This window comes from Chelmon rostratus, chromosome 16 (assembly GCF_017976325.1).
Source record: "Chelmon rostratus isolate fCheRos1 chromosome 16, fCheRos1.pri, whole genome shotgun sequence".
NCBI classification, from domain to species: domain Eukaryota; kingdom Metazoa; phylum Chordata; class Actinopteri; order Chaetodontiformes; family Chaetodontidae; genus Chelmon; species Chelmon rostratus.
The window spans coordinates 924,808-948,876 of record NC_055673.1 but is presented as its reverse complement, the minus strand read 5'-3'; the positions used below and the strand labels follow the sequence as shown (position 1 = coordinate 948,876).

At 48.1% G+C, this 24,069-nt stretch overlaps 1 protein-coding gene across 1 annotated transcript in view; it reads right to left on the bottom strand.

The window, feature by feature from the left end:
• Positions 1 to 24,069, bottom strand: part of LOC121619238 (semaphorin-6D-like) — a 79,032-nt gene that overhangs the window by 21,991 nt on the left and 32,972 nt on the right. Inside the window, exons 11-19 of the mRNA XM_041954797.1 lie at positions 22,618 to 22,707; positions 22,330 to 22,457; positions 21,968 to 22,099; positions 21,715 to 21,870; positions 18,709 to 18,882; positions 18,485 to 18,625; positions 17,373 to 17,450; positions 3,194 to 3,252; positions 2,955 to 3,008 (exon numbers count right to left, since the gene is read on the bottom strand). Of these exons, the coding sequence (XP_041810731.1) occupies positions 2,955 to 3,008; positions 3,194 to 3,252; positions 17,373 to 17,450; positions 18,485 to 18,625; positions 18,709 to 18,882; positions 21,715 to 21,870; positions 21,968 to 22,099; positions 22,330 to 22,457; positions 22,618 to 22,707 (1,012 nt within the window). The remainder of the gene's footprint in view (positions 1 to 2,954; positions 3,009 to 3,193; positions 3,253 to 17,372; positions 17,451 to 18,484; positions 18,626 to 18,708; positions 18,883 to 21,714; positions 21,871 to 21,967; positions 22,100 to 22,329; positions 22,458 to 22,617; positions 22,708 to 24,069) is intronic.

Sequence of the window (24,069 nt, the reverse complement as noted above, 5' to 3'; positions counted from 1 at the left end):
CACGTCAGTCAGCCGGGGCTAATCACCACACGGCGAGGTGTAGTTCTGCTGCTCAGTAATATTCAGAGAAGGAAATTCAGGCATGAAGCCATTGTTTCATAAGCTCTCTCTTTACTCTGACATCCTGCTGCTGTTTCAGTGATTAAGGAGGCAAATTAGAGGCTGAGGTGAAGCTTCATATATAAATCCACCTGAGCTCAGCGTGTGTGGAAACGCTGTTATTGGTTAATATTTCTGTCCTCTCGCTGTTCTAAATGTGCACACTCTGAAGCTAAAAACGGCGAGGCGAGAGCATTCTGGAAAACATTAAAGGTGTAATCAGTGTTAATTTACCACTTCTTTGCAAATGTTTCCAGATGCTCTTCATCGAGGTTTTCTCAAAGAGATTTAAAGCTTTCTCGACAGGTGCAGCCTTCCTGGTTCTGTACATTCCCAGGTGAAACTCCAGAGTCATCAACAGCTCCTTGACAGATCACCAGCAGACGCTTCATGTGGATTCAGATCACAGACCCTCCATCACAGTCGGTACAGACTCAAGTCCATCTGAACTCAACCCAACAGCTTTGATGCTAGCCATGCACGCTAACAAGCTAATGTTTGTTGTTAGCCATAGCGACACGTTCACTAACATTTTACAGACATCCAGCTGTGCTCTCACTGTCGTTTGTCTTAACATCCGTTCTGCTGACTTTTTGACTTGTTTCAGAGCTAACAGCTAACTGACGATGAGAGTCAGGACGGACTGAACCTCGTCCACCGTTCTGCAACATTAGCCTCATTATCTGAATTCATTAATGTTGGACAGGCCGGATGGGAAGCTCGTGCGGCCGGATGAGGCCCGCGGACCACCAGTTGATGATCGCCGCTGTACGTGGTCTGTCTGCCGTGTTTCATGATCAGAGCTGTTCCACAGACTCCTCCTGACTCGTCTAACATACAGATATGAAATGAACGGTGACACCGTGTTTACAGGACGGTTTCCCTCCGAGCTGAACGAGGACGCTCATCTAACATCATGAACGTCCAACCTGAACGCAGCAGCAGGTTTTTCAGGTGCTGGACTTGAAACAGATCCAGCAGACAGCTGATTTGATTAAACTGTAGTTTCTTCAGGGGCTCAGCGGCTCTCTGCTCTTCGGCTCCTCTCTTGTCTTTTTAATAGATACTTTCCATTCCAGGCGTCTAACGGCCTCATTTAGATTCCAGGTGAATGCAATTAACTTCTGCAGCAGAATACAGAACGAGGCTCTCTGAGCTGCGAGGGCTCTGAGATCCACCGCTCTCTAACATACTGCCCCTGGACGAAGCTGCAGCTCTCTGATAGGATCTCAACTGCTCGGCCTGCGACGAGCCCCCAGCAGGAAGGACACACGTCGAACTGAAGCTGCGACGGACGACGAAGAGGCTCAGAGATAAAACACGTCATCCAGAGCCGGATGAATGTGAGCAGACTGAGAGAAGCGGTGACGAAGAACATTTATCTTATTCTTTTTTCTTTAATCCTCTTGATTCGTGGCGTTGTTACCCTGCTCTGTTCGCCTTCCTCCTCCTCATCACTGCTGACGTGAAGCTCTCGAGTTCAGATATAAGACAGATGAACTCGGCTGGTGTCAAGTAGACCACGTATCAGAAATGTCTGTCCCTGTCCCTCTGTCCCCTCTCTGGCTTTAATTACAGTAACGCAGAGTTAATGGGATTCGCTGCACGCGCCTGCTGTCGCTGCGTGAACGGCGACGCCTCGGCCGGCGAGCGAGCGGGACTCCTGACGGTCGAGTGGCTGCCCAGACGAATACAGAGCAGGCAGCTCCGCGAGGCGCCGCTTTGATCTGCTGGATCGTAATCTAGCGGAGGGTAATAATGTACGTCAACACGAGTCAATCGAGCGGGAATAACCAAATTCCTTCCGGTCGAGTTTGGGCTTTTTAGCGGAGGGGTCGAACGGGGACGAGGAGGCTCCTCGCTGAGCCGGACCGCCTCCCGTTTCTCCCCTCAGCTTCATTTCATTTGTATCTTACTGGAGCGCCCCCCCCCCCCGCTGTTTAAGGATCATCTAATAAATCTGCTGCACTCCCGGTTACACTCGAAGCTGAAATTCAGGCAGTCTGTGCAAGCAGACAGAAGATGCAATGATCCTGCAGCTACTTTCCAGAAAGGGGGGGTCACAGTTTTAGACATAATTATGAGTCCAACCTCTGAGTGGGCGTTTCCCACGGCAACGACTGACTGACAGCTGAGGGCCGACATCGGAAGCATCCAGCATGCTAAAGCTAATAACCGTGACGTAGCTGCAGCTGAACCTGCAGCTCGTCACAGCTTCAGTTTCAGCTCTTCGTTTATCCGCCCGGACACGACTTCGCTGTCCTGCTTCACTCTCGGCATAATACTGGGACTGTGTTTGTTGGGGAACTTGATGAGTATTCGCAGTTCTCTAAACAATGCACAGCTTAAATTTGTGGAAACTGCTCTATACGTGGCCAAGTATGATTGCATGTGTTTATTTTTTTATTTATTTATTTATTTTTATTTTTATTTTTATTTTTTTATTTATTTTTTTGCGGGGGTGACGAGTCATTTCACCCTCTTGTCTGTTATGTCTGTATACTGTTGGTATATCAGCATGTTTGTGTATGTTTCTATATGTTGCATATAAAAAACCTGAAAATAAAGTAGTTTAAAAAAAAAAAAGAGGGAGAATACTGGACTGACGTCCATCAGGCGACACAAACTCGACTCCACATCGATCGTCATGTTGTTCTGGAGCTGCTGGACGTGGAAATAATCAACTCCAGAAACACCAGTTCCTGTGTGTTTTGAGTTTGTATTGCAGAATGTGGGAGCTAGCTAGCCTAGCTTGCCGCCCAGCACTGGCTCCCACCAGATGTTACCTTTGTTGCCTCTTTCCTGAACCTCCCGGCCGAACTGGAATAAAAGCAGAAATAAAGCGAGTTTCTTACCGTAGGCGGAGTCGGCGGCAGACTCCTGGTTCCGCGTGGTCGCCAGCACATCAGCTGCACCAAAAACAACACAGACACACATTGAACTCGTCCACATTCCCTCTGTCTCAGTTATCGTCCGGTTTATTGCCTGCATCATTGCTGTAGTTTCACAATCCGCCGCCTTCCACACTGTTTACACCTCATATTAGAACTGTTATCATCAGTGTTGTGGTTGTAAAACTGCAGGTTTATCTTACCGTGGCAGCTGTCCGGGTGAAACGAGTGGTCGCCCTCAATATCCTGTTCAAACCCTGCCCTGCACGGCGAGGAGGAGGAGGAGGAGGAGGAGGAGGGAAAAGACAAAGAAAGAGAGGAATTTAAGCAAACAAAAGAATCGAACCTCGACCGAAGGACAGAAACAGACACGCTGCCTCTTCTTGTGTCTGTTGCCGTGGGTTACCATTGCCCCGGCAGTTAATCAACGATGTGTATCCAGATAAAGAGTTAAGACAACGTTAATTAGATTATGTCACACAGTTCATCTCCAGCTCATCATTTACTCTGAAGGCTGAACACTTTCACAGGTCGACTGAGGAGAAAAATCCAACAAATTCACCTTTTTAGTCGGCCAATTAGGGATAAAGGAAGGTGACACTTGTCCAATCAGAAGACAGACAGTGACAAGTGAAACACACACACACACACACACACACACACACACACACTCTGAGCCTGAGCAGCAGGAAAGTGAAGCGGCGTCTGTCTCACTGCAGCTGCTGGAAATGAAGCCATTTACTTTCCTCGCAGAGTCTCCGGCTCGTGTCTCGGCTGTTTACCGTCTCTGTCGCCGCCGACGTTTCCATCTGACCTTCAAATCAATTTTAAAGGGGCAACAAATCAGGTTTTTACTGCCACGCAACACAGAACGGCTGCAGTGTCCCGGCGGCGTCCGATTCTGTCGCTCAGACAGCAGAATAATTCAAACCTCTCAAACCGAAGCCTTCCTCCACCTGTACTGCTGTATTAATACACTCAGTATAACGTCCACTCTCACAGCACTGACACTAACAGTCAGACGCTGACTGGCTTGACTTTGCATGTTGAGCTGCTGTCGTTGAAAATCAACACTTCCTCTACAGATATTTCACAGCGGACGCTAAAATGGTATCATACTCGCTTTTTTTCAAGCATTTATTGTGAAATATCTGCAGGAAGCGTTGAGTTTCATCAGTGGCGTGCACAGACTTTTTGAAGGGCAGGGGCGAAAAGGACGCGTTTTGGCGTTCAAGCACGCGTGTTTTGGCTCCCAGGGGGCACTTTAGCGCGCGTTTTGGAGTCCAAGAGACCACGTTTTTCAAAAACTGCCCCCCCCCGTGCACGCCACTGAGTTTCATTCACAGTAGCTTAACGGCGACTGAAGAAGCAACAGTTTGAACGAAGTCCAAACTGAAGGTTTCTGACAGGCAGACAGACCGCTGAATCAACCACATACTCAGCTCATTCCTCCTCATCTGTGACACGATAACTTGTTATTACAGCAGCTACGAAACTAGCTCATGTCCTCCAGCGTCACTGCTGGCTCAAACACCCATTTACCCACTCAAGTTCACTCAAGTTCACAAGAAAACAACCTAAAATGAACCGAACCGCAACCAGAAAACGTGTTGAAACACTCGTGCGGCTCATTTTGATAACAGACGCTGTGTTTCGTGGTCCAGGCATGAAGGCGCGATTCTCCAATGTGACTTCATGTAACTGTGTCCGCCATCCTCGCCATCCTCCATCATCATCCTCGGAGAAAAACGCCCACAAGCAAAAACAAAAGTCTTTCAACAGTTATACTGAGAACTTCTGGCAAAGTTGGGTTTTTTCGAAGGCCGCCGCCGTCGGTCACGACGCTGTTTTTCCACCCAGAGACGAAAACAGAGGAGGAAACATCTGGCGACGCTCCAGCGAACCAACTTACAGTGAAAAGCACCGACAGGAAGCCGGAGTCGCGGCCATGTTTCTGCAGGTGGGCGGATATTTTCCCAGAAACATTTCAAAGAAGGAAAAGACGCTTTGTTTTCTGAGACAGAAGCATCCGTCAGTCTGATCCTCCTCAGCCCACGTCTTTATTAACCGAACAGGTTTCCAGCTCCGTTCATCACCTTCAGCCTGACGGAGTGAAGGAACATCCGCTCAAACTTCTTCTTTTGGTTTAATGAAACTGATAAATGACTTGTTGTTAGTCGTCACCTGCTTGAACCACTGATTTATCTTCATGTGTGTCTTCTTCACACCTTCAGTCTGTTGGTTGTGGATCCTTTGTTCACTTTCTCTTTTCCTCCATCCTTCCCTCCTCCTCTCCTTCACCCCGCCCTTCTCTCACCCTTGTTTTGTGATGTAAACTCCTGTAAAAACCTTCGTCACTTTCAAAGCAAACGAGCGAAAAGCTGGTTGTCGCAGACAGCGACGAGACGCCGTATTTAAACGTGTTGATAAGACGTGACAGAAGCAGCTCGCATCCCGGCTCCTTCACGGCGTGACGAGGGTACTAATGTTGGATTACTGGCTGGATTGCTCAGAGAAACCTCACCAACGCTTGTTCTATAACTGCAGGTCCACGCCACGGCAGGTCCGCGGGCGCCGCTGTCTCACCCCGGGACCGTCCGCGACGTCCCGACAGCGCTTCAGAAGCAGCGGTCCGGCGGCCTGATTCGGCTGACCCGCTCAGATTTTGCTGATTTGGTTCATATTTGTGCTTCTACCACGATGAAGAAAGCTTCGTAGCTACACGGTTTTCGCTTTTTGTCGGGTTTATTGGGTGTTTTCTTTCATTCATATTATCATTATTGAAAATTCACCGCATTCACAACAACGCTTCGGGGTGTGACTTCCTGTCTGGCTCCACCTGCTCTGTGCAGACAGACTTGTACAGGTGATACAGGTGCAGAGCTGCAGAAGAAGAAGAGGAGGCTTTACAGCAGCACAGTAACGTCTGTGGTGTCACAATCACACGTATCATAAAAATTAAATCAATCTAACAACAGTAATAGAATAATATCCTAACTTCACAGCCGTAATGTTAACGCTAAACCCCCCCTCCTGCATCCAGATACCTTCTCTCTACGCATACTATAAATGCAGACTGCGTAAGCCGGTAAGAGCTGAATGAATCATGCACCTGAAGAGGAGCTGGAGAACATTTCCATCACATTTAATGAACTCTCCATGTTTGGATTTATTATGAAACCGTTATGCTTCCCTCTCCTCGCTCACTCTATATTTACCTCTCTCCACCTCACTTATTTGCTAACTCCTCCGCCCCCTCAGTCACTCAATATTTATCTCCCTTATCACTCATTCTCTCTCTCCATCACCATCTATCCTCCGCCTCTCGAGCTGCATTTCCACCAGCGTGGGCTGCGCTGCGAGGGAGGAGGGAGAGAACGGGAGGAGGTCGCCGCGACTGCGAAGTCGCTATAAATCCCGAACCCTCTGGGGTACCTAAACGCCTCGCTCATCTAGCGGGAGCGACTCGGAGGAGGGGATGGAAATAGACTCAGTCAGTTATAAAATCCTGTCAGGTTACTTGTTGCTGAGCTGTGTTTCCATGTTCTCGACACTGAAGCTCCACAGCGGAGGCGTTCACGGGTTTCAAATGTTGTGAAATGTAATTACGACGTATAAACGCTGCAGAAACTTTCAGTGAAATGAGTCAACGTGCACAGGCTCTGTGCACTCCCATGATGCACTCCTGCTGACATGCGAGGTTCGATGAGCAGTTATCTTTGGTGTGATCTCCGGTTCACGGAGTCCTTCTAGTCGCTCTGACAGACTCGAGACGTGTCGGATCACATCAGCTCAGTGTGAACTCACAATGCTGGAAATCAGCGGGAGGCGACGCTCTTCAGCGACTCGAGCTGCTCTGAGGGATCAGGAACTCGAAGGACTTGACTCAGACTTGGGGAAAAACGCAGCTCAGTGAGTTAATGCTGGAAAACCTTCAGAAAGATCTGGACTCGCTTTGAGCAGATGACTGAAGACCTGACTTCCACTCGTCTCGAAGGACACGAGACTTCACTCACTCGATACTTCAGCGAATGACTTGGGATCAGTGCTACATCACACTCAGGGAAACTAACAAAGGTGTCATGCTGTCGCGTTCACAGTATATCACGACCGATGCAGAGACATAAGTCCCTCCCCTTTGATAAATCCAGACCAATCCGTGTCACTGACATTCGGCGCTCTGTGGCGAAGACTCGTATCTGTGAGCTACGGAGCAGCGAACGCCTCGTTTCCCGTTGTTCTCCGCGAGCTCGGCTCTCGAGGCGCCGAGTCAGACGTTACGCGAGTTTAAAGCCGACAGCGGCGACGATCCTGCACCGGAAACTCAAGGTCCAATGAGGCGGCGGCAGGTGCTGAACGCCCACAGGTGAGAGTGGTGCAGCTATTAGAGAGGTCAGAGGTACAGACTGAGGGAAGGTGATGAAGAAGAGACGCAGAGAGAACAGCTTCATCTGAGTGGGTGCGCATCACACATCTGTTCAAATGTCTTAACAGACGAGTTCCTCGAGGCCTCGTTATGATCTCATGTAACACTGTCAGACTCACCTGCTGCCGACATTACCCACGATGCAACTCGACCGCCGACAGTCCGGTCTCACATACAACCTGTTCACCGGTGAGCTTTAGAGGTGCTGGTAGGTGGATTCTGTTAGCTCTGGACAAAGCTAAGCTAGCTGTTCCCCCTGTTTCCGGTCTGTATGCTAAGCTAAGCTAACTGTTTGCTCGCCGTTCAGCCCTGCTGTTATATTGTCTTAGCCAGCAAAAGCCTGCGGGCTTCTGGGAAATGTTGTTCTTAAAGGCCGCTAAAAGCAGAAATATTGAGTAACCAATGAGTCGAGGTCCTCCTTGAACAAACAAACAACCTTTTCTGAACATATGGAGCGAAACCACGACGGGCTGCTGGGAGAGGTTCAGCTTCAGGACTCTTATTTACTACACAACGCTGACGGGATCTGGACCAGAACCAGGAAGTTACAGCTTCACCTCGTCTCTCGGTCTCCATCAGTGTTAAAGCAGGTGTCTTCACCGGACACACACACACACACACACACACACACACACACACACACACACACACACACAGATGGTCTCCAGGGAAACGTCTGACTTGCTGCCACGACAACCAAATCCATCTGGCGCTCAACTCGACTGTTTGTCCCTCTTCTTTCTCTCCTCTGCTCCCACCTTTTTACTTTCCTCCTCTCCTCTTTTCTCTGTCTGTCTCTGTCTTTCTCTCTCTTTCTGTCTGTCTGTCTCTCTCTCTCTGTATGTCTCTCTGTCTCTCTCTGTATGTCTCTCTGTCTGTCTCTGTCTCTCTGTCTGTCTGTCTGTCTGTCTGTCTCTCTCTCAGTCTCTCTGTCTGTCTCTCTCTCTCCGTCCCTCCGTCTGTCTCTCTGTCTGTCTCTCTGTCTCTGTCTGTCTCTCTCCGTCTGTCTCTCTCTCTGTCTCTATCTCTCTCTGTCTCTGTCTCTCTCTGTCTCTCCAGCTGAAGTTACATAAGCTGTTAAACTTTTGTTTTCTCTGCAGCTCTTTCCATTCTTCCCTCAGCCTCCGTCTCCCCGTCCCTCTGTCTCTCCGTCTCTCTGTCTGTCTCTCTCCCTGGAGGAAACCTTCCACTTATCAGCAGAAGTTTGAGAAACTAAACTCAGCTCAGAGATTTTCAGTTGAGTGAAGCTCTGAATAACGTCTCTCCATTCTTCTGTGGTTTGTCTTCTAGAGCTCAAACTTTGATTGGTTCCTGAAACACCTGATTGGTCAGTTGTGTTAAAATTCATCCGAAGAGAAGCTAAAATCTAAATGACGAGGCTCGACCCTCCTTTCCGTCCCCGCTGAGGACGCTGCAGATCTAGGACAGGGACTCGGACCGCGCCGGGTTGTGTCTGAGGGTTTGACGTTAACAGAAGCAGATCGGATGCGGGACGAGAGGCTGCGAAGACCAGCGCTGCCGTGATGTGATCCTCGCCGACACTAATGGAGGATAATCACCAAACTTGGTCAAACTTTGTTCCATTTCAGTTCAGTTCAGTGCAGAGCACGCAGGACGGCGCTGGCTGCTCTCCCATGAGCCTCTGGGGCGCAACAAACACCAGTTTTCACACACGTTCTAACACATTATGATGCTGATTAAAGGCAATGATGTCTGCTGATCAATCACATGGAACCGCGAGACATTTAGACACGACTTTCTCTCTTCAGGAAGGTCGCTCACGTCGTCGTGGACTCTGTCCATCCTCTTCCTCCCTCAAATCTTCCTGCTCTGCTCGCTCTAACGATGCTCTCTGTGTTAAATCCTTTCAATCTCCCTGATTCTCCTCTTCTTCACTTTCTTTTCACTGCAGTCTCATCTTTATCCGTCATAATTAGCAAATGTTAGCGTGCTGACATATTGAATTAAGCTTGTGAGCATGGCCAATATTACGCCAGCTAAACAACCTAGCATGCTAGCATTATCATTGTGAGACAGTTAGCATGCTGCTAGCTTGGCTTTAGACTAGCCTGGTTTTAGATTAGTCCAAGGATGAGGACTGTGTGAAACGCTCGAAAGCTCCAGAAGAAGTGAGTAAGTGGAACTCCAGCCAACATGGATGAGAAGTGGATGTTTAGAAGAGTAGAAAGTCTGAACATCTGCAGCTCTGCGACAATCCATCACTCTTCATGCTTCTTGAAGGAAATGTTAGACGAGGCTGTTAAATCTGGTCTGTGGTTTAGGCCTCCACCTTCAGCACCCACTAAACTTTCTACCCCCTACCCGAACCAGGGTTTGTATTCCCACACCCCACTTTTGGTGCAGTTGGTGAGAGGCAGGGGTAGATGATGGTAGTGTGGCAATCGGCAGTTACATGTGGCATCTAGGCCTGTGGTAGCATTGTAGCAGCTAACAATAGCTAAAGCGGAGGTAGTATGATAGTATCTTAGCAGTTAGCATTGGCATCTAGCAGTTAACATTAACAGTATAGGTGAATCTAGCTGTATTGTCTTCTTCTGTTCTTCTTAGCAGGTAATGGTTAGCATTTAGCATTAGCTAAATGGTAGCATCGGAACTGTATTGTCTTCTTCTGTTCTTCTTAGCGGTTAGCATTAGCATTAGCATTAGCTAAATGGTAGCATCGGAACTGTGTTGTCTTCTTCTGTTCCTCTTAGCAGGTAGCAGTTAGCATTTAGCATTAGCATTGGCATTGGCATTACCTAAATGGTAGCATCAGAACTGTATTGTCTTCATTTGTTCTTCTTAGTGTTAGCATTAGCATTAGCATTAGCTAAATGGTAGCATCGGTACTGGCCACTACCTGGAGCATCTCTGGGTCAGTTGAACGTGGCAGTGCTGTTTGGATTGTGTAGGAGCAGTGTGAACTGGCACTGGGGGGGTGACTCTGGGACGCCGGAGTTCACCGCCTAGCCTCCTGGAGGTGTCGTGGGACTAAGTAGGCGAAACACCGTTGAAGGGAAGTGTCCACCTGATGACCCTCAGAGACGTGTTAGGAATCACTGCTCTTTGGCAGGTATAGAGGCAGATTAGAGCTCCAAGGTTCTTCACTGAGAATAAATCCTCTTTTTGAGCACAAGTATCTCGTGTTTAAATTAAATCCACTGACGAGAACCGAGTGATTCAGTCGGAACCTTCAGAACGAGGGAAGCTGAGGTTCTTCTGTCTGAACTGATTCAGCATCACGCTGCTAGAACACTGTGGGAGTCGGCTGGGCAGTTAAAAAAAGATCAAATCTGATGCAGCAGAGGCTCAGATACCCTGTTCTTCCTCACATTCTTCTACCGAGTCAAAAGCAGAGCTGCAACCATTCATCAATTAACTGATAACTGATCGCCGATGATCGATTCAAACATGTCTGAAGACGTCACTTTGGGAAAACTGTGATGGGCATTTCTCACGAGACCAAACGGTTAATCATCCGATCGTGGCAGATTATTATAAACCGCAGATTAATCAATAATGTGTAAATTACCAACAATGCAACTTGACCACTGACAGTTGGGGAGTGTCATGCTAGCAGTGGCTAATGTAGCCTGCTATCGGACTCCACACCAACAGATTTGTTTCAAACTTGTAGTCTTTAACTGATGCCGACTCGAGTGGCATCACTTGAGGACATTTATCAGACTTCACACCGCTGCCTCTGACACACCGAGGGCTTCGTGCTACTTTAAAACACGTCGTCCAATCGTCTTCTTCCAAACTGAGTGAAACGACCTGGATCCAAGTGGCAGCGATGCTGTTTAAAATCTCTCAATGCTTTAGATAAAACCATCCCACAATTCCTTGCAGCATCACCATTTGGCCAATCATGAAAACAAAGGATCAGCACGTCACATGACACATCCGCAGCTGTATCGACCCCCGGAAACACCAGCGAACACACTGCAAGGTTAGAGAGAGCGTCAGAGTCCTCACCTTCCTCAGCTTCCTGTGACTTCTGGACAGCAATTATGTTTCCTCTAGAACATATTTGGCGAAGCAAATTGGTTGTAAATAAATGATGAGTGCATTTTGTGTTCTGATTATTAAAAGAGACAGAAGACTACAAAGACATGAGGCTGTAGATCTGTTAGCCTTTAAAGTCTGTGAATCCACTGAAGCTGAAAGCCAAAGGCAGAACTGACCGAGCCTGAAGTATAAATCACTTCGACGCCCATCAGACAGGAGCGTAGCATCCGAAGTGTCTGCGAGACAATTAACCGCCGTCTTTATCTGTCTGCTTCTGTATGTCTTCCTCCTGGTTCGACTTCCTCTTCCTTTAACTCGGTGACACAGATATCTCTATCGGAGCTTTTTCTGTGATTCTTCATCTCTCATCTTCGGTCTGCCTCTTCCTTCCTTTCCACCGCTTGCATCACGTCTTCACCTCCCTCTCCGTCTCCTTCCTCGTCTCTCTTCATCTCCGCCGGCTGATCCTGTCCATTTTAATCTTCGTCTCTGCACGCTGCCGTCGTCTGGATTAAAAACGCCACTCGTCTCTTCTGCCGCTGATTGTTTCCTGTCTGAGTGCGTGTGTGATGTCATGAAGGTGGGAAGCGGCTTCCTGCCTCTTTCAGCCGTTTTCCAGCTGAACTGAGGCGTCGGGGTACAAAAGCAAACGAAGTGGACCAGAACAAAACTTCTGCTCCTCCGCCGACTCCGCCGTTTGATCGGAACTCATCACACCCTCCGTTTGGAGGAAGACGAGCAGGAGGAAGAGGAGGAGGAAGTGCTGAGGAACACTGACATCAAACTTTCTGTGCTTCCCAAACTTTGTACCTGATGAGTTTAGCCGCAGTGACTCTGGACATCAGGCCGCTTCCTGCGCCGTCGCCTCTCGGCTGCAGCTCAACGAGGAAACATGAGGAGGGAATTCTGGATTAAACCCAAAACCCTCCCCTGTCTGACTCTGCTGGAGCCTCATATGAGCTTCAGATAAACTTTAAAACATCACCGTCACTGCTGGTGAGAAAGGAAACGTGTGACGTGTGAGTGATAACAGCAGGAAAACCTTTTCACATGAAGACCAGGCTACTGTCTGAAGACGGTTCTTCAAGGCCGAGTCGATAACTGTCACTGCCCATCTCACTTCCTGGTTGCCGTCTTGATCGCCCAGTCCAGCTCTCCAATCCGCAGCAGCAGCACATGTTATTTATAACACACATTTTTTGCTCGAGTCACATTTTTTGCTCGAGAGCTGGGCTGCCTCTCTGGTTCTTCTCTCACTTTCATTTTCATTCACCTCCTTCGCTGCTTCGGTCGAACAAACCGCCTCGAACAGCTTTCCTGAAACATGCAGTCCCTTCTTCTTCTTCTTCTTCTTCTTCTTCTTCTTCTCTGCTGCTGAAGGACTGCTCTACACGCTCAGCTAACAATGTGCTTCAGCAGCAGTTTGCATTAAAAACTAAACGCGAACATTCAAATGAGCTAATTAGCTCCCTGCTAAGCAGCTTTAACTTCAAACAAACCGACGACCGGTCTGAACTCTCCCTTCACTGACCAACGGTGTCTGAAGAGACAAACGACGCCCACGAGGCAGCGAGAGCCATCGACCGACGTGAAGAGACTCATCGAGACGAGACGGCCGAACATGAAGGACGTCTCTGGAAGGACTGCTGGAATATCTGTGTCGGACATCGATTGCCTTCATGTTTGATGGAAGTCTTGGAGCACAGAGACGGACTCGATTTAGAAATGAGAGAGAGGCACAGCTGCAGATCTGAAACAAACGGCTCAACACGACTAAAATCTCAGAGCTTTCAGAGACCTGAAGACCTGAAGATAGATGGCCGGAGTTCTGTCCCTCTTTGTATAGCAGTTTTCTGGTTTTAGGTTTTTTTCTGGTGTAAAACTCTGGTCCACCTCCCTCCCAGTGGTCTAAACCTCCACAGGGTGTCTGAGCTGGGTCAGATGACAGGCCCTGGAGTTGCCACCAAATCCACAAAAAGGTCCACAAATATGGTGATTTCTGCCAAAGATGAGGACTGATGAGTTTTATCTTTCTATGACATCTTTCTATACATTTTACACCACGAGGTCCAGCTCCTACCTTCAGGCAGGAGAATCAGGGTCCCCAGAACCAGACTGACCCACCACAAAAACCCATTCCTGCCAACATCCATCAGACTGCTGAACAACCAACAGCACCTCAGTGCTATAAGATACATGATGCAATATAATCTGTTTATATCTCTCTTGTATATAGGTGTGTATATGTATGCATGTATATACATATGTGTGTATATATATATTTGAAATATACTTTTGTTTATATACATATTGTTATGACCCTGTGGTTCATATTTTAGCTTTGTCTGTTTTTTCAGTTTTCCCCTCTCTCCTAGGTGTGTGTGTGTGTGTGTGTGTGTGTGTGTGTGTCCTCAATGATGTGTGAACGAGGAGCAGGTGTGTCCCTTGGGAGGTCTGATTGCCGCGCCTGATTGGTCAAGGGGCGGATCCCCCGCACTATTTGAACAGCGGACTGCGCGCTCCCTCCTCTCCAGCCTTTCCACCACCAGGAAATGCCAGGCCATCATTGTGAACGGCAGCATCTTACGATCCGTTTGTAGCGTGTGTCGTGTGAATCATGGTGAATGTCAAAGTCTATTAAATTCCTTTAAGTAGCAAAAGTGAGCAGTAGTAGGAGGGAGAAGCCTTTGATTTGTTTCCTCATTTATAGGAGGTAGGCCTATCAGTTGTCATTTATTTCCCTTTTCTTTTGGTTAGGTAAGTTCGGGCTATCTACAGTGTTTTTGTTTGTTATTTCTCCCTCTGAAGCCAATAAAACTGCTCCTATTATTTGAACCTGCCTTGTTGTTGCTGGCTTTCTTGGAGTGGGAAGACTGGGGGAGCACCTCATCATGTTTTGTCAAAGGTTCCCCTAGACCGGGGCATAACAATATATACATACATATATATATACACATATGCATATATACATATGCATATATACACACACACACACACACACATATATATATATATTTACTTCTGTGAAGTATGTCGCTGCTGTACTTTCTTGTTTGGTTCCCTTATTTCTGTTTACACCTGTAAACTGCAGCTGGGCGGGGTCCAGGAAAAATTTCCCCACGGGGACAATAAAAGTATATTTAATCTTATCTTATCGACTGAGACCCCAAGCCAGAGGTCCAAACTGAGCCGTTACAGCCCTAATTTTGTATGTAAATATGGCACATTTGGGAAGAAGGGCTTCAAGTGGCGATGGGTTATAGCTAATGGGCCAAAACCTGCAGCAGAGGAACTCCTTTAGGAGCTTCTTTAATCTCCCAAATGCTTTTAGTCCGACTCTGAATTCAAGACACGAGAGTCGAGGCTCAAGATGAAATCCCCCGTGTTTCAGCGCGGGAGTCCATCAATATGCCGAGACAAGATGAGATTTTAGCAGCGCGCACACACATGCGCACACACACACACACACGCGCACACACACACACACACACACACACACACAGCTTGTGAAATCAGATGTGTTCCCCGGCGCCGCCTCCCGATCAATAACTCCAAAGTGTCAGGTAGCTCGCGCCCACTCCACAACACTTCATGACAATCGATCTGCAGCAAAACCCGTCAGTTATTATTTTCATATCAGTCTCTCGGGGGAGGAGTTGTTTTAATCCTGGGGAGCCGCAGAGCGTCTGCAGCCTGTAAATATCATCAGTTAGAAACTAGAGAGAATAACTAACCACAGCGTGGAGTCCTCGTAATGGCCGCATGAGTAAATTTATGTTCACGTATCTGCCCGAGTGAAGGCTAATGAGGTGCGGCGACTGACGAAGACGAAGAGGATCAGAGGGCGCTGCTGCGGCCTGAGAGTATTTCAGATGAAAGAGGTTTGCACACTCAGAGATCCTGTCGAGATCTTTACTGCACTCTCTCTTTTATTCAGTACATTTACGTTATTCTCTCCAAGCACACTGTCGGGATGCTTTTCACTGACGTGATGATGAAGATCAGCCTGATAATGACCCGACCTGACAGACGGGGGTGAAAACGAGTTTCTGCTTTTATCTCAGAGACAAGCAACCACGACTCAACACGTATACCTGCTCATATTCACTGCCGGTATTTGTAAGTTGATGACAGGCAGGAAAGGTGTGAAACGTGTCACCTCTAGTTTGTCCACCAGGGGGCAGTTTAACTTTCGAATGTAAAATGCGCAGCACAGAACATTTCCTCGTCGCAACTGTAGAAAAAATAAAAGTCATAATAATAATTATAACCTTATCAAAAATGCTTATTTATGTTCAGACAATTAAAAACAGCAACACGTGTATGAATCAGATTTCAAACATCAATATCAGCCTCAAAAATCCCATTTTAACCAAATTTCAGCTTCATGGAGATTTGCTGTAAACACTGCAGGAGCTCTCACTGTGGAGAAGGAAACGGATCAGAGCTGCCTTCACAAGGTGTGGTTGTTGTAAATAAGACCCGGAGCCGGATCCAGACCCGGACCGCTGGATGATTTATCAGGTTTCTACAAAGTGTCCGTCGGAGTGCTGCTCGCTGATGAAAGGAGCGTCAGGCAGCAGCAGAAGATTCACGTTAACATTGATGATGCTCTCAAATGACCCAGAGGCAACAGGTTGAAGCCCTGCAGCGTGTCGCTCGGCGTGCAGCAGCTCCTTCCTGTGTCTGTTGTAGAAACACTCGACCTGAGGCGGCGCTGCGGGACGTCGGTGTGACCTGCTGACCGGCGGCACAGATCGCCGGTCGAGCACCGACCGAGGAGAACGCTCCGCACGCCGCCGACCATCTGTGGGAGTTTCAGCTCTGCAGCGATCCCTCGTCTCCCGAGAAGACGCCGTCCTCCGATGATCATCAAAGCTTCGCCTCGTCTAAAACCTCCAGCGTGTAAACCAGCAACTTCCTGTTTGCTTTGTGGTGGACGTCATCAAACTGCTGTGAATATCAATCCAAGAACGTGACTCACTTCCTTTACGAGTGTTTGTGACTCAGCCAGCCGCCTCCTGTCGGTCGACCTTCACTGTTTGCTGTGAGGACGCGGTGAAGAGGAGCTACACACCAAAGGTCTGCTGGCTCCCTCCATCTGACCCCCGAGTACCCGACAGGGTGACGGACTGACCACATAGACCCGGTAGTCTGAACCAGGACTGAGCAGCTGCTGTCAGACCCCCCCCCCCCCCCCCCCCCCGTCCAGTCTGGAGCTCAGACTCCCACCAGAAGCATCAGTATGTAGACGTAGCCCTGCTCTTCATCACGGGACCATCATCAGAGCACAGAATGCGCCAAGACGACGAATACTAAGCAGGGGGACGAGTCTCGACTAGCTTCTTTTTCAAAACAAGTGCAGTTTCACAGACCTAACTCTAACCCCAACCCAGCCCCCACAAACAGACACACCGGCTAACAGGAAGCACACAAACACACATTTCGCTCGCAGGATCGAGGCCGAATCCTGATCGACTCGCCGCCGGGGACGTTTAACCTAAACGTTGAAGCCGCTTCCCGAACATTTTGCACACTGATCTTTGCTCGTCCATCCTGCATCTGACACCAGCTGAGCCTGTCTTAATGCCGCAGCCATGCCGGCGCCCTCTGCTGCCCGCCAACGGCCGGCGCAGGCAGCAGGATCGAGCCCCCGGACGCCAAGCTTCACGCTCTACAGACGCCTCAAGACCCGATCACGACGAGCCGGAATGAGAGATTTGTGAGCGTGACAGAGAAGCTTCTTAAGAGGAGATTTAAGGTGGAAGTTATTGTTGCAGAGCTCTTTAGTGCAGCTGAGAACAAACCGAGCTTCATTACGAGTCCTTTTCAACAACGACAGCCACGTTAGCACGTTTCGATACGCGAGCAGAGCCGTCAGAGCTTCATGAGCCGATGGCGGCTGAGAGGAAAAAACACAAACAGAAAGAGGAAGTGACACGTACTTGAAACCCGGCGCCATGTTGGCGCACGTCCCGGTCCGCAGCCAGATGCAGTATGGGTCGCGAGAGGCCAGGCAGGCTCTGCAGAGAGAGAAGAAGAAGAAGAAGAGGTGTGTCAGAGACAGGAAGTCCATTCAGCTTGAAAACATTTATCATGAATCTCAGTGATATATAATTAGTGACGGCTGAACGGTCGTTCTGTGTAGCTCAGGTAGAGTCATGTGACCCCGCCTCACCTGAAGCCATGTTTTCAAAGCTATTCATACAGGAGGAGGGACACACACACACACACACACACACACACACACACACACACACACACACACAGTCTCTGCACAGGGTGTTTTATTTTGAAAAAGCAGCACATTCTCTTCCTGTGTCTGACTTCCTGTCTAGCTCGTCTTTCAGGTCTTTGAATGTTCGCTGTTTAATAGTTATTTTGTTATCTGAACATTTCGCTTTCACGCCTCCTGTCGGCCATGTTCCACATCAGTCAAGTCCCCGTCCTCGAGTCGGTTTCTACAGCTCTGCCCGCTGATGATGACGGCGATGATGAAGAGGTGCTGCGTCTTCTTCTCCACGATGGCGACACAGCTGGTGGAACCTCTCTGCAGCTGTGCTGACACATCCCATCGGCTGGCATTCATCCATCCCACTCACTAATTAGTCTGATTGGTGACTGTGTGTGTGTGTGCACGTGTGTGTGTGCGTGTGTGCGCGCACGTGAGCGCCTCTCCAGTGATGAATGTGTCTAATTCGGGCAGTGAGTTGAGTTCGGTGTGGTGACGTCTACAAACGAGGCTCTTTTTGTTCAGATTGAACCGTTCGACTCGCCCCCCCCCCCCCACACACACTCGCTCCTACATTATTGATTATGTTGCCAAATTAAACTCGGTGTATAAATGTTTAAAAAGATTTCCCCGTTCTGATTTCTGGATGTTTTCCAGAACGAACAAACTTACAGTTTTCTGCTGATTTCTGTGTTTTTGAGAAAACTGAATGGCCTCCTGCTGGAAAAGCTGCTTCATTTGACCCTGACGAGGTTTATTCACGGTGCGTTCAGGTGCGCGCAGCGGAGAGGCTCTTTTCACCTGCTCTCAGTCCAGGTGTCTTACTTTTTGCAGGCTCCGTGTTGGCTGCAGCGGCTGAGCGGCACTCTGATGACGCAGCTGGTGAAGGCCACGAACAAGGCATGATGGTCTTTGTCCAGCTCCAGTCCCAGAACTCTCCTGTCCTCCTGACCCTGAACGTTACACCTGGACACAGACGGACAGATCAGATATGTGAACGTGGATGCAGATGTTTCCGTGGCAGCTGGAGTATTAGACTCAGGTCTCACTTGGACGGGTTGTAGACGTCGATGTCCTCCAGCAGCTTGGACCCGAAGCTGTCGTTGGGATGAGTGCTGGCCAGGACCTTCAGGACTCTGCCGTCGTCCGAGCCCAGGAACATCACCGTCCGGTCCTTGTTGGGGCCGGCAGAAACATCCACCACGATCTGGGTCAGCTTGGACCTGGAAGCACAAAGAAAAAGACGATAAAATCTGTAAAACTTTCCGCTGCCAAGACCACTATCATAAAAACAACCCCTCTGCTTCTTTATGAGCCACGTTAACCCCGGCAGTAAACCCGCTCTATCTTTGTAAAGCAGACGGACAGGAGGAAAGGACCGGTGTCTGTAAGAGCCAAGATCCTCTGAGACTCAGACCATCATCTTCATCACTGAGCCGATCGATTCTCCTGCAAAATCTGAAGGGAATTAATTTCTCTACCGAAATATCTGAACACGAAGTTCAGCATAATTGGTTGTTTGTTCTTTGGGACCATCTTTAATCTTTACTGGAGATTTTACCAGAAAACATTTGAGCGGATCCTGTTCTGTGTTTGTTTTCTCAGGATGAACCAAAGCAGCAACATTAAAACTGAGACTTTCAACTCCTGCAAAGAAGAAAAGGTTTGAGCAACAAAAACACGAAAAAGACTCTCTTCTAGTGGAAGAAATGATAATGTGCTCCGATCCCACCCTGGAATAAAGTGTGCCACAGGTGTGCCACAGGTGTGCCACAGGGGTGCCACAGGGGTGCCACAGGGGTGCCACAGGTGTGTACGTGCCCCTGGCCGTGAAATTACCAGAAGTATCCCTCAGCCAACTGGACAAAGTGCACTTGGCTGGGATTCAGGCCCCATTGATTCACAGTAATAAAGCCTTCAGAATAAAAAAGCGGGACTTCAGTTTTTACAGAGAGCCATGAGAGCAGGACAGAGACCAGAATGCTTTGCAGCAACAGCTGGACGACTCAAATCTTGTCAAACGTAAACTTTCGTTAGGTGTGAAAGGTGATGATCAGATATTAGCTGGAGATGAGCGGGAACGAGCTCGTGAGTGGACACAGACACGCTGTCAAAGCCTCACTCGTTTGGTTCATAAAGGGCATGCTGGGAAACGTAGTCCCAGACTGACGCTGTGTAACAGCGAGAGGATCAGCATCATCATTATCTGGGTCAGCTCGGGCCTTTCCAACGTGGAATTAAGAGTCTGATTCCTGTTCCGGGCTGGTAATTAGAATCCATCAGAAACTCATTTGAAACCTGCAGACGCGGATTATCAAAGGTCAGAGACTTTCAGAGCGAGAACTTCCTGTGAGCCGCCGACTAATGAAAGCTGATACTGATGATTATCCTCGCCGCTACAGGTCGGGGCGGTGGATTCGCTGCCTCTCTGAACGGCTGGAACTTTTAAAACTGGCCTCCTCGGGGTACAGTTGACATTATCCTCTTCCCTCTTGACATCTCAGGTCTCTTTCTCTATCGTTAAGCTCCCAGGAGGACTTTATTCTGTTGTTATCTGCGTGGAATAAAGCTGAAACCTGACGTCCTGCTGGCTGCTGCTGCCGATGGAGGAAATCAAACCTAATGTGCGGTTAAATTTCACATCATTTCAGATCCATTTCTACATGTGGACGCACAGAAAAGTGACGACTCTGCACTTCACTGGCTCATTCTCCTGTTGCATCTCGTGAATCACTGCACCAGAGCCGAGCCTGAAGCCTCCAAACACAATGTGCAGGCGAGTCGACGCATCACAGAGTCGCAGAGCAGGGAGGAAGAAAAAGTCCTCGTATCATCCGACACACATCAGACGATTAGTCACAGGTAAATAAAAGATGAGCATAGCGGCCACGCTTTTATCCTCGCTGTCTCGACAAATCAGCATCTGACATATTTCAACATTCTGAAGGACCGATCCAGCGTGGCCTTGTTCACACCTGGTGTTACCAACTACAGTGATCCAACCACAAGTGGAGCTCTAAAGACGTCGCTTCACACCTGGCAGTACAACCTGTCTCAAACGACCGCTTGTGATTGGCTCTCGGCTTCCTCGCTCTACATGCAAATAAACATGTTCGTGTTTCCATCTGCAGAGACCAAATGTGCTGCTGTTTTCAACATGAGCGGCCAACATGCTGGGACGAACAGGCACGCTTTTCACACAAAGACAGAAATAACTGTAAGTAAAAACGTGCCGAATTTGCAAAAAGTCCCAAATTATTAAGAATTTGTCACCGACAGCGTTTCACAAAGTTTATAAAGTTTCTCAGATGAAACGACTCACAAATCCACGCAGTTTTTAAGGGAGTCTGGGGGTTTTCTCCAGAGCCAACAAAGAAGTCGCACATGTTGGTTGCTGTTTAAAATTTGACACGTTTATCACCGATAAAACATCATCTTTCATAAATTTAGTGTAAATGATGAAATCAGTTGAAACCGTGTGCTCAAACGGCTCGAAGAAGCTCTTCAGGCTGCAGCTGATGATGTTTTAGACGGACAGGGACGACTGAATGTGTCGCATTTAGAGAAAGATGAAGACTCTGATGAAGCCATTCTGCAAAATTCTCAAAAGTCAACAACTCTCAGAATAGTGTGAAACTTTAAGGGAGTCTGGAGACGTCGTGGTGGCTGGTTCAGAGCTGAAACAGGTCCAAACAGCCGGTGTGACCACAAACATCTGCCGCTTCTGTCGGCAAGAGAGTCTTATGCATCCCAGACCGGCTCTGAATGTGGTCTGAGCGATCAGATCTGCATTCACACCTGCACTCAGTCCACATGATGCCAGGTGTGAACAGAGTCTATGACACACTACATGTCAGAAACTGCTGTGAGGTATCTACAAGTATGTGTTCATGTTCCAAAGTCATCCACCTGGAACGTGGTCTGTGTTGACCCCTGCTGTGTCTGAAGGCTACCATCGGCCTGAGCGTGGTCTTACCAGCCCAGAGGACGGATTCATTAGAGGAGTGGACGCGTCCAGCTCAGGCTCCTGCGTTCATATGATTTCTGTTTGTTACCTGCTGGCGGTCCTGGTGAAGCAGGGCCGGTCGTTGACGGAGGGAACGGCTTCGTCCATCAGAGGATACGATTTGATAAACGTCAGCATCTCGTCTGGGAACTGAACCGAGGACTTGTAGTCCGCGGCCGGACCGTCACCTGCGCAGGTACCGGGCCTGGAGACGAGAAATCAAACAGTTTTTAAATTGCAGGATTGAAGTAATCCTGGATTTCAGCAAACCTGCGGACCCGACAGTCCGTTCGGAGTCCCACCTTGGTCTGGGAACTTGCTCGTCAGGGACTGGAGTCCAGGATAAGTCACTGGTCCGCTGCTCCTTGAACTTCCCGTTGAAGACTTTCTCGATGTCGTCCATGTAGAAAGCACAGACTGCTGAGCCGGGAATGCTGCAGAGAGACAAGCTGGACATGAGTCTGTCCTGGTGTTCAGAGAGCGGACACAGATCAGAGGACCAAACCTCCAGAACCAGAACCTTCAAAACTCTCAAAGGAGCATGAAACAGACCACAGAGCTCTCTGCTGAGTGTAAACTAACACAGACGATCACTAATCCGTCTAAAGGTGTTTCAAGTGGTCCTCACAAAAACAGAAGTCCAGACACACGCTGTCTGATGTACCTGTTGGCCTGAGTGGTGAAGACTCCGACCACCGCCGGCCTCTGGTTGATCTGCAGCACGTTAGTGAGAGACTGAAGGACGTCGAAGTAGAAGAACGAGTCTCCAGGAACCGAACAGTTCAGACGAGCCTGAACACACCACGCACCACGCACACGCACACACACACACACACACACAGTTATGAAGCTACCTCTACAGTGATGAGGTGTCCTGACATATCGTCCTCCATCATGTCCACACATCAGGACGCCTCAGTTCCAGTGGGACTGAGCCAAAGCATGAAATCACCTTGAGGAAGGAAGTCCAGTATCTCTCCAGAACTCTGGGAGAGCCTCCGTTATCGTTCTTGCAGACCCGAGCGACTCGAGAAAACACCACCTGGAGAGAGAGGGAGGGGTCAGCAGGACGCTCTGATGTCACAAACAGTGCTCTGAAAGTCTGGATCCAGTCCAGGTCCAACAGGGTGCAGCTGTTTGTTCACTGTGACTTTAATCTGAAAACCTCTGGATGGTTTTCACTGCAGCCGGGGAACATCTGGAACATGTGCTCTGCTGGCAGGACCCTCATGGACCTGCAGATATGGAGGCACGCTGGGCTTCATGTCCTCAGAGTCCACCGGACGCGTCTCAATTATGTTTTTGTTTTAAGCCTGAATTTTTGCGTCACCTCTTATAAAGAAGGTTTTAACCCTCCTGTTGTCTTCGGGTCAATTTTGACCCGTTTTCAAGTGTTTGCATATCATAACTCTGGTTTTCTCTCATATAATTGCTTGAAAATGACATGGATGGTTCCATACTATGCTCTTTGCAAGTAAAATTATGTGTGTTTTATTAACATTTATAGCATCTGTGGTCAAATGTGACCCGGCCACAATAAGTGGTGTAATGCAGTGGTCCCCAACCTTTTCTGTACCATGGCCCAGTTTAATGTCTGACAATATTTTCACGGCCCAGTCTAAAGGTGTAGCAGATAAAAACTAAATAAAATGATAAGATCGGCATTAAAAACTGTGGTATTTTCTCTTGAATAATAATAATAACAATAATAATGAATGTAAATCCACTATTTAATCATGTCCAGAGGACCTGGCTGCAGACTGCCACTGTCAGGCACCTCCTGTTTTTAAATTATGTGAAAAAACAAAATAATGGAAATTATTTTTTCTTTCTGTGTGGCCCAGTACCTAGTGGGCCGCGGCCCACGGGTTGGGGATCAATGGTATAATGAATCAAACTATTGTGCTTTCCAGTACAATAAACACACACACACACACACACACACATTTATACTTCATGCTTTATAAACAGTCAAACCACACCGGGTGTGACTATTTGCTGCCATTAAAAATTTTACATTATTTCAAAACAGTGTCCTGACTGAACTTTGACATGTGCCAGTCTGTGATAATACATCAGTTTATTTGCCTCAGATCAAAACCATAGTCAAAATAATCAGAATTTCTGTTTTTTTTAATCAAAAATAAAGTGTATTTTTTTATAAATTACATCTATTATATCAAACATTACAAAAATAAGTGTAAAATATATGTTGATGTGTTGGAAACAAGTTGACTGAAAAGGTTTGACACAGAATTTGATGATTATTTTATACTTCATGCTTTACAAGCAGTCAAACCACACCGGGTCAAAGGTGCACAGTAGATGGAGGACGATACGAGGGTTAAGCTTGAATAAAAGCCTGAACGTGAAAATCAAAGGTTTGGTCTCTGAGCCGACCTGC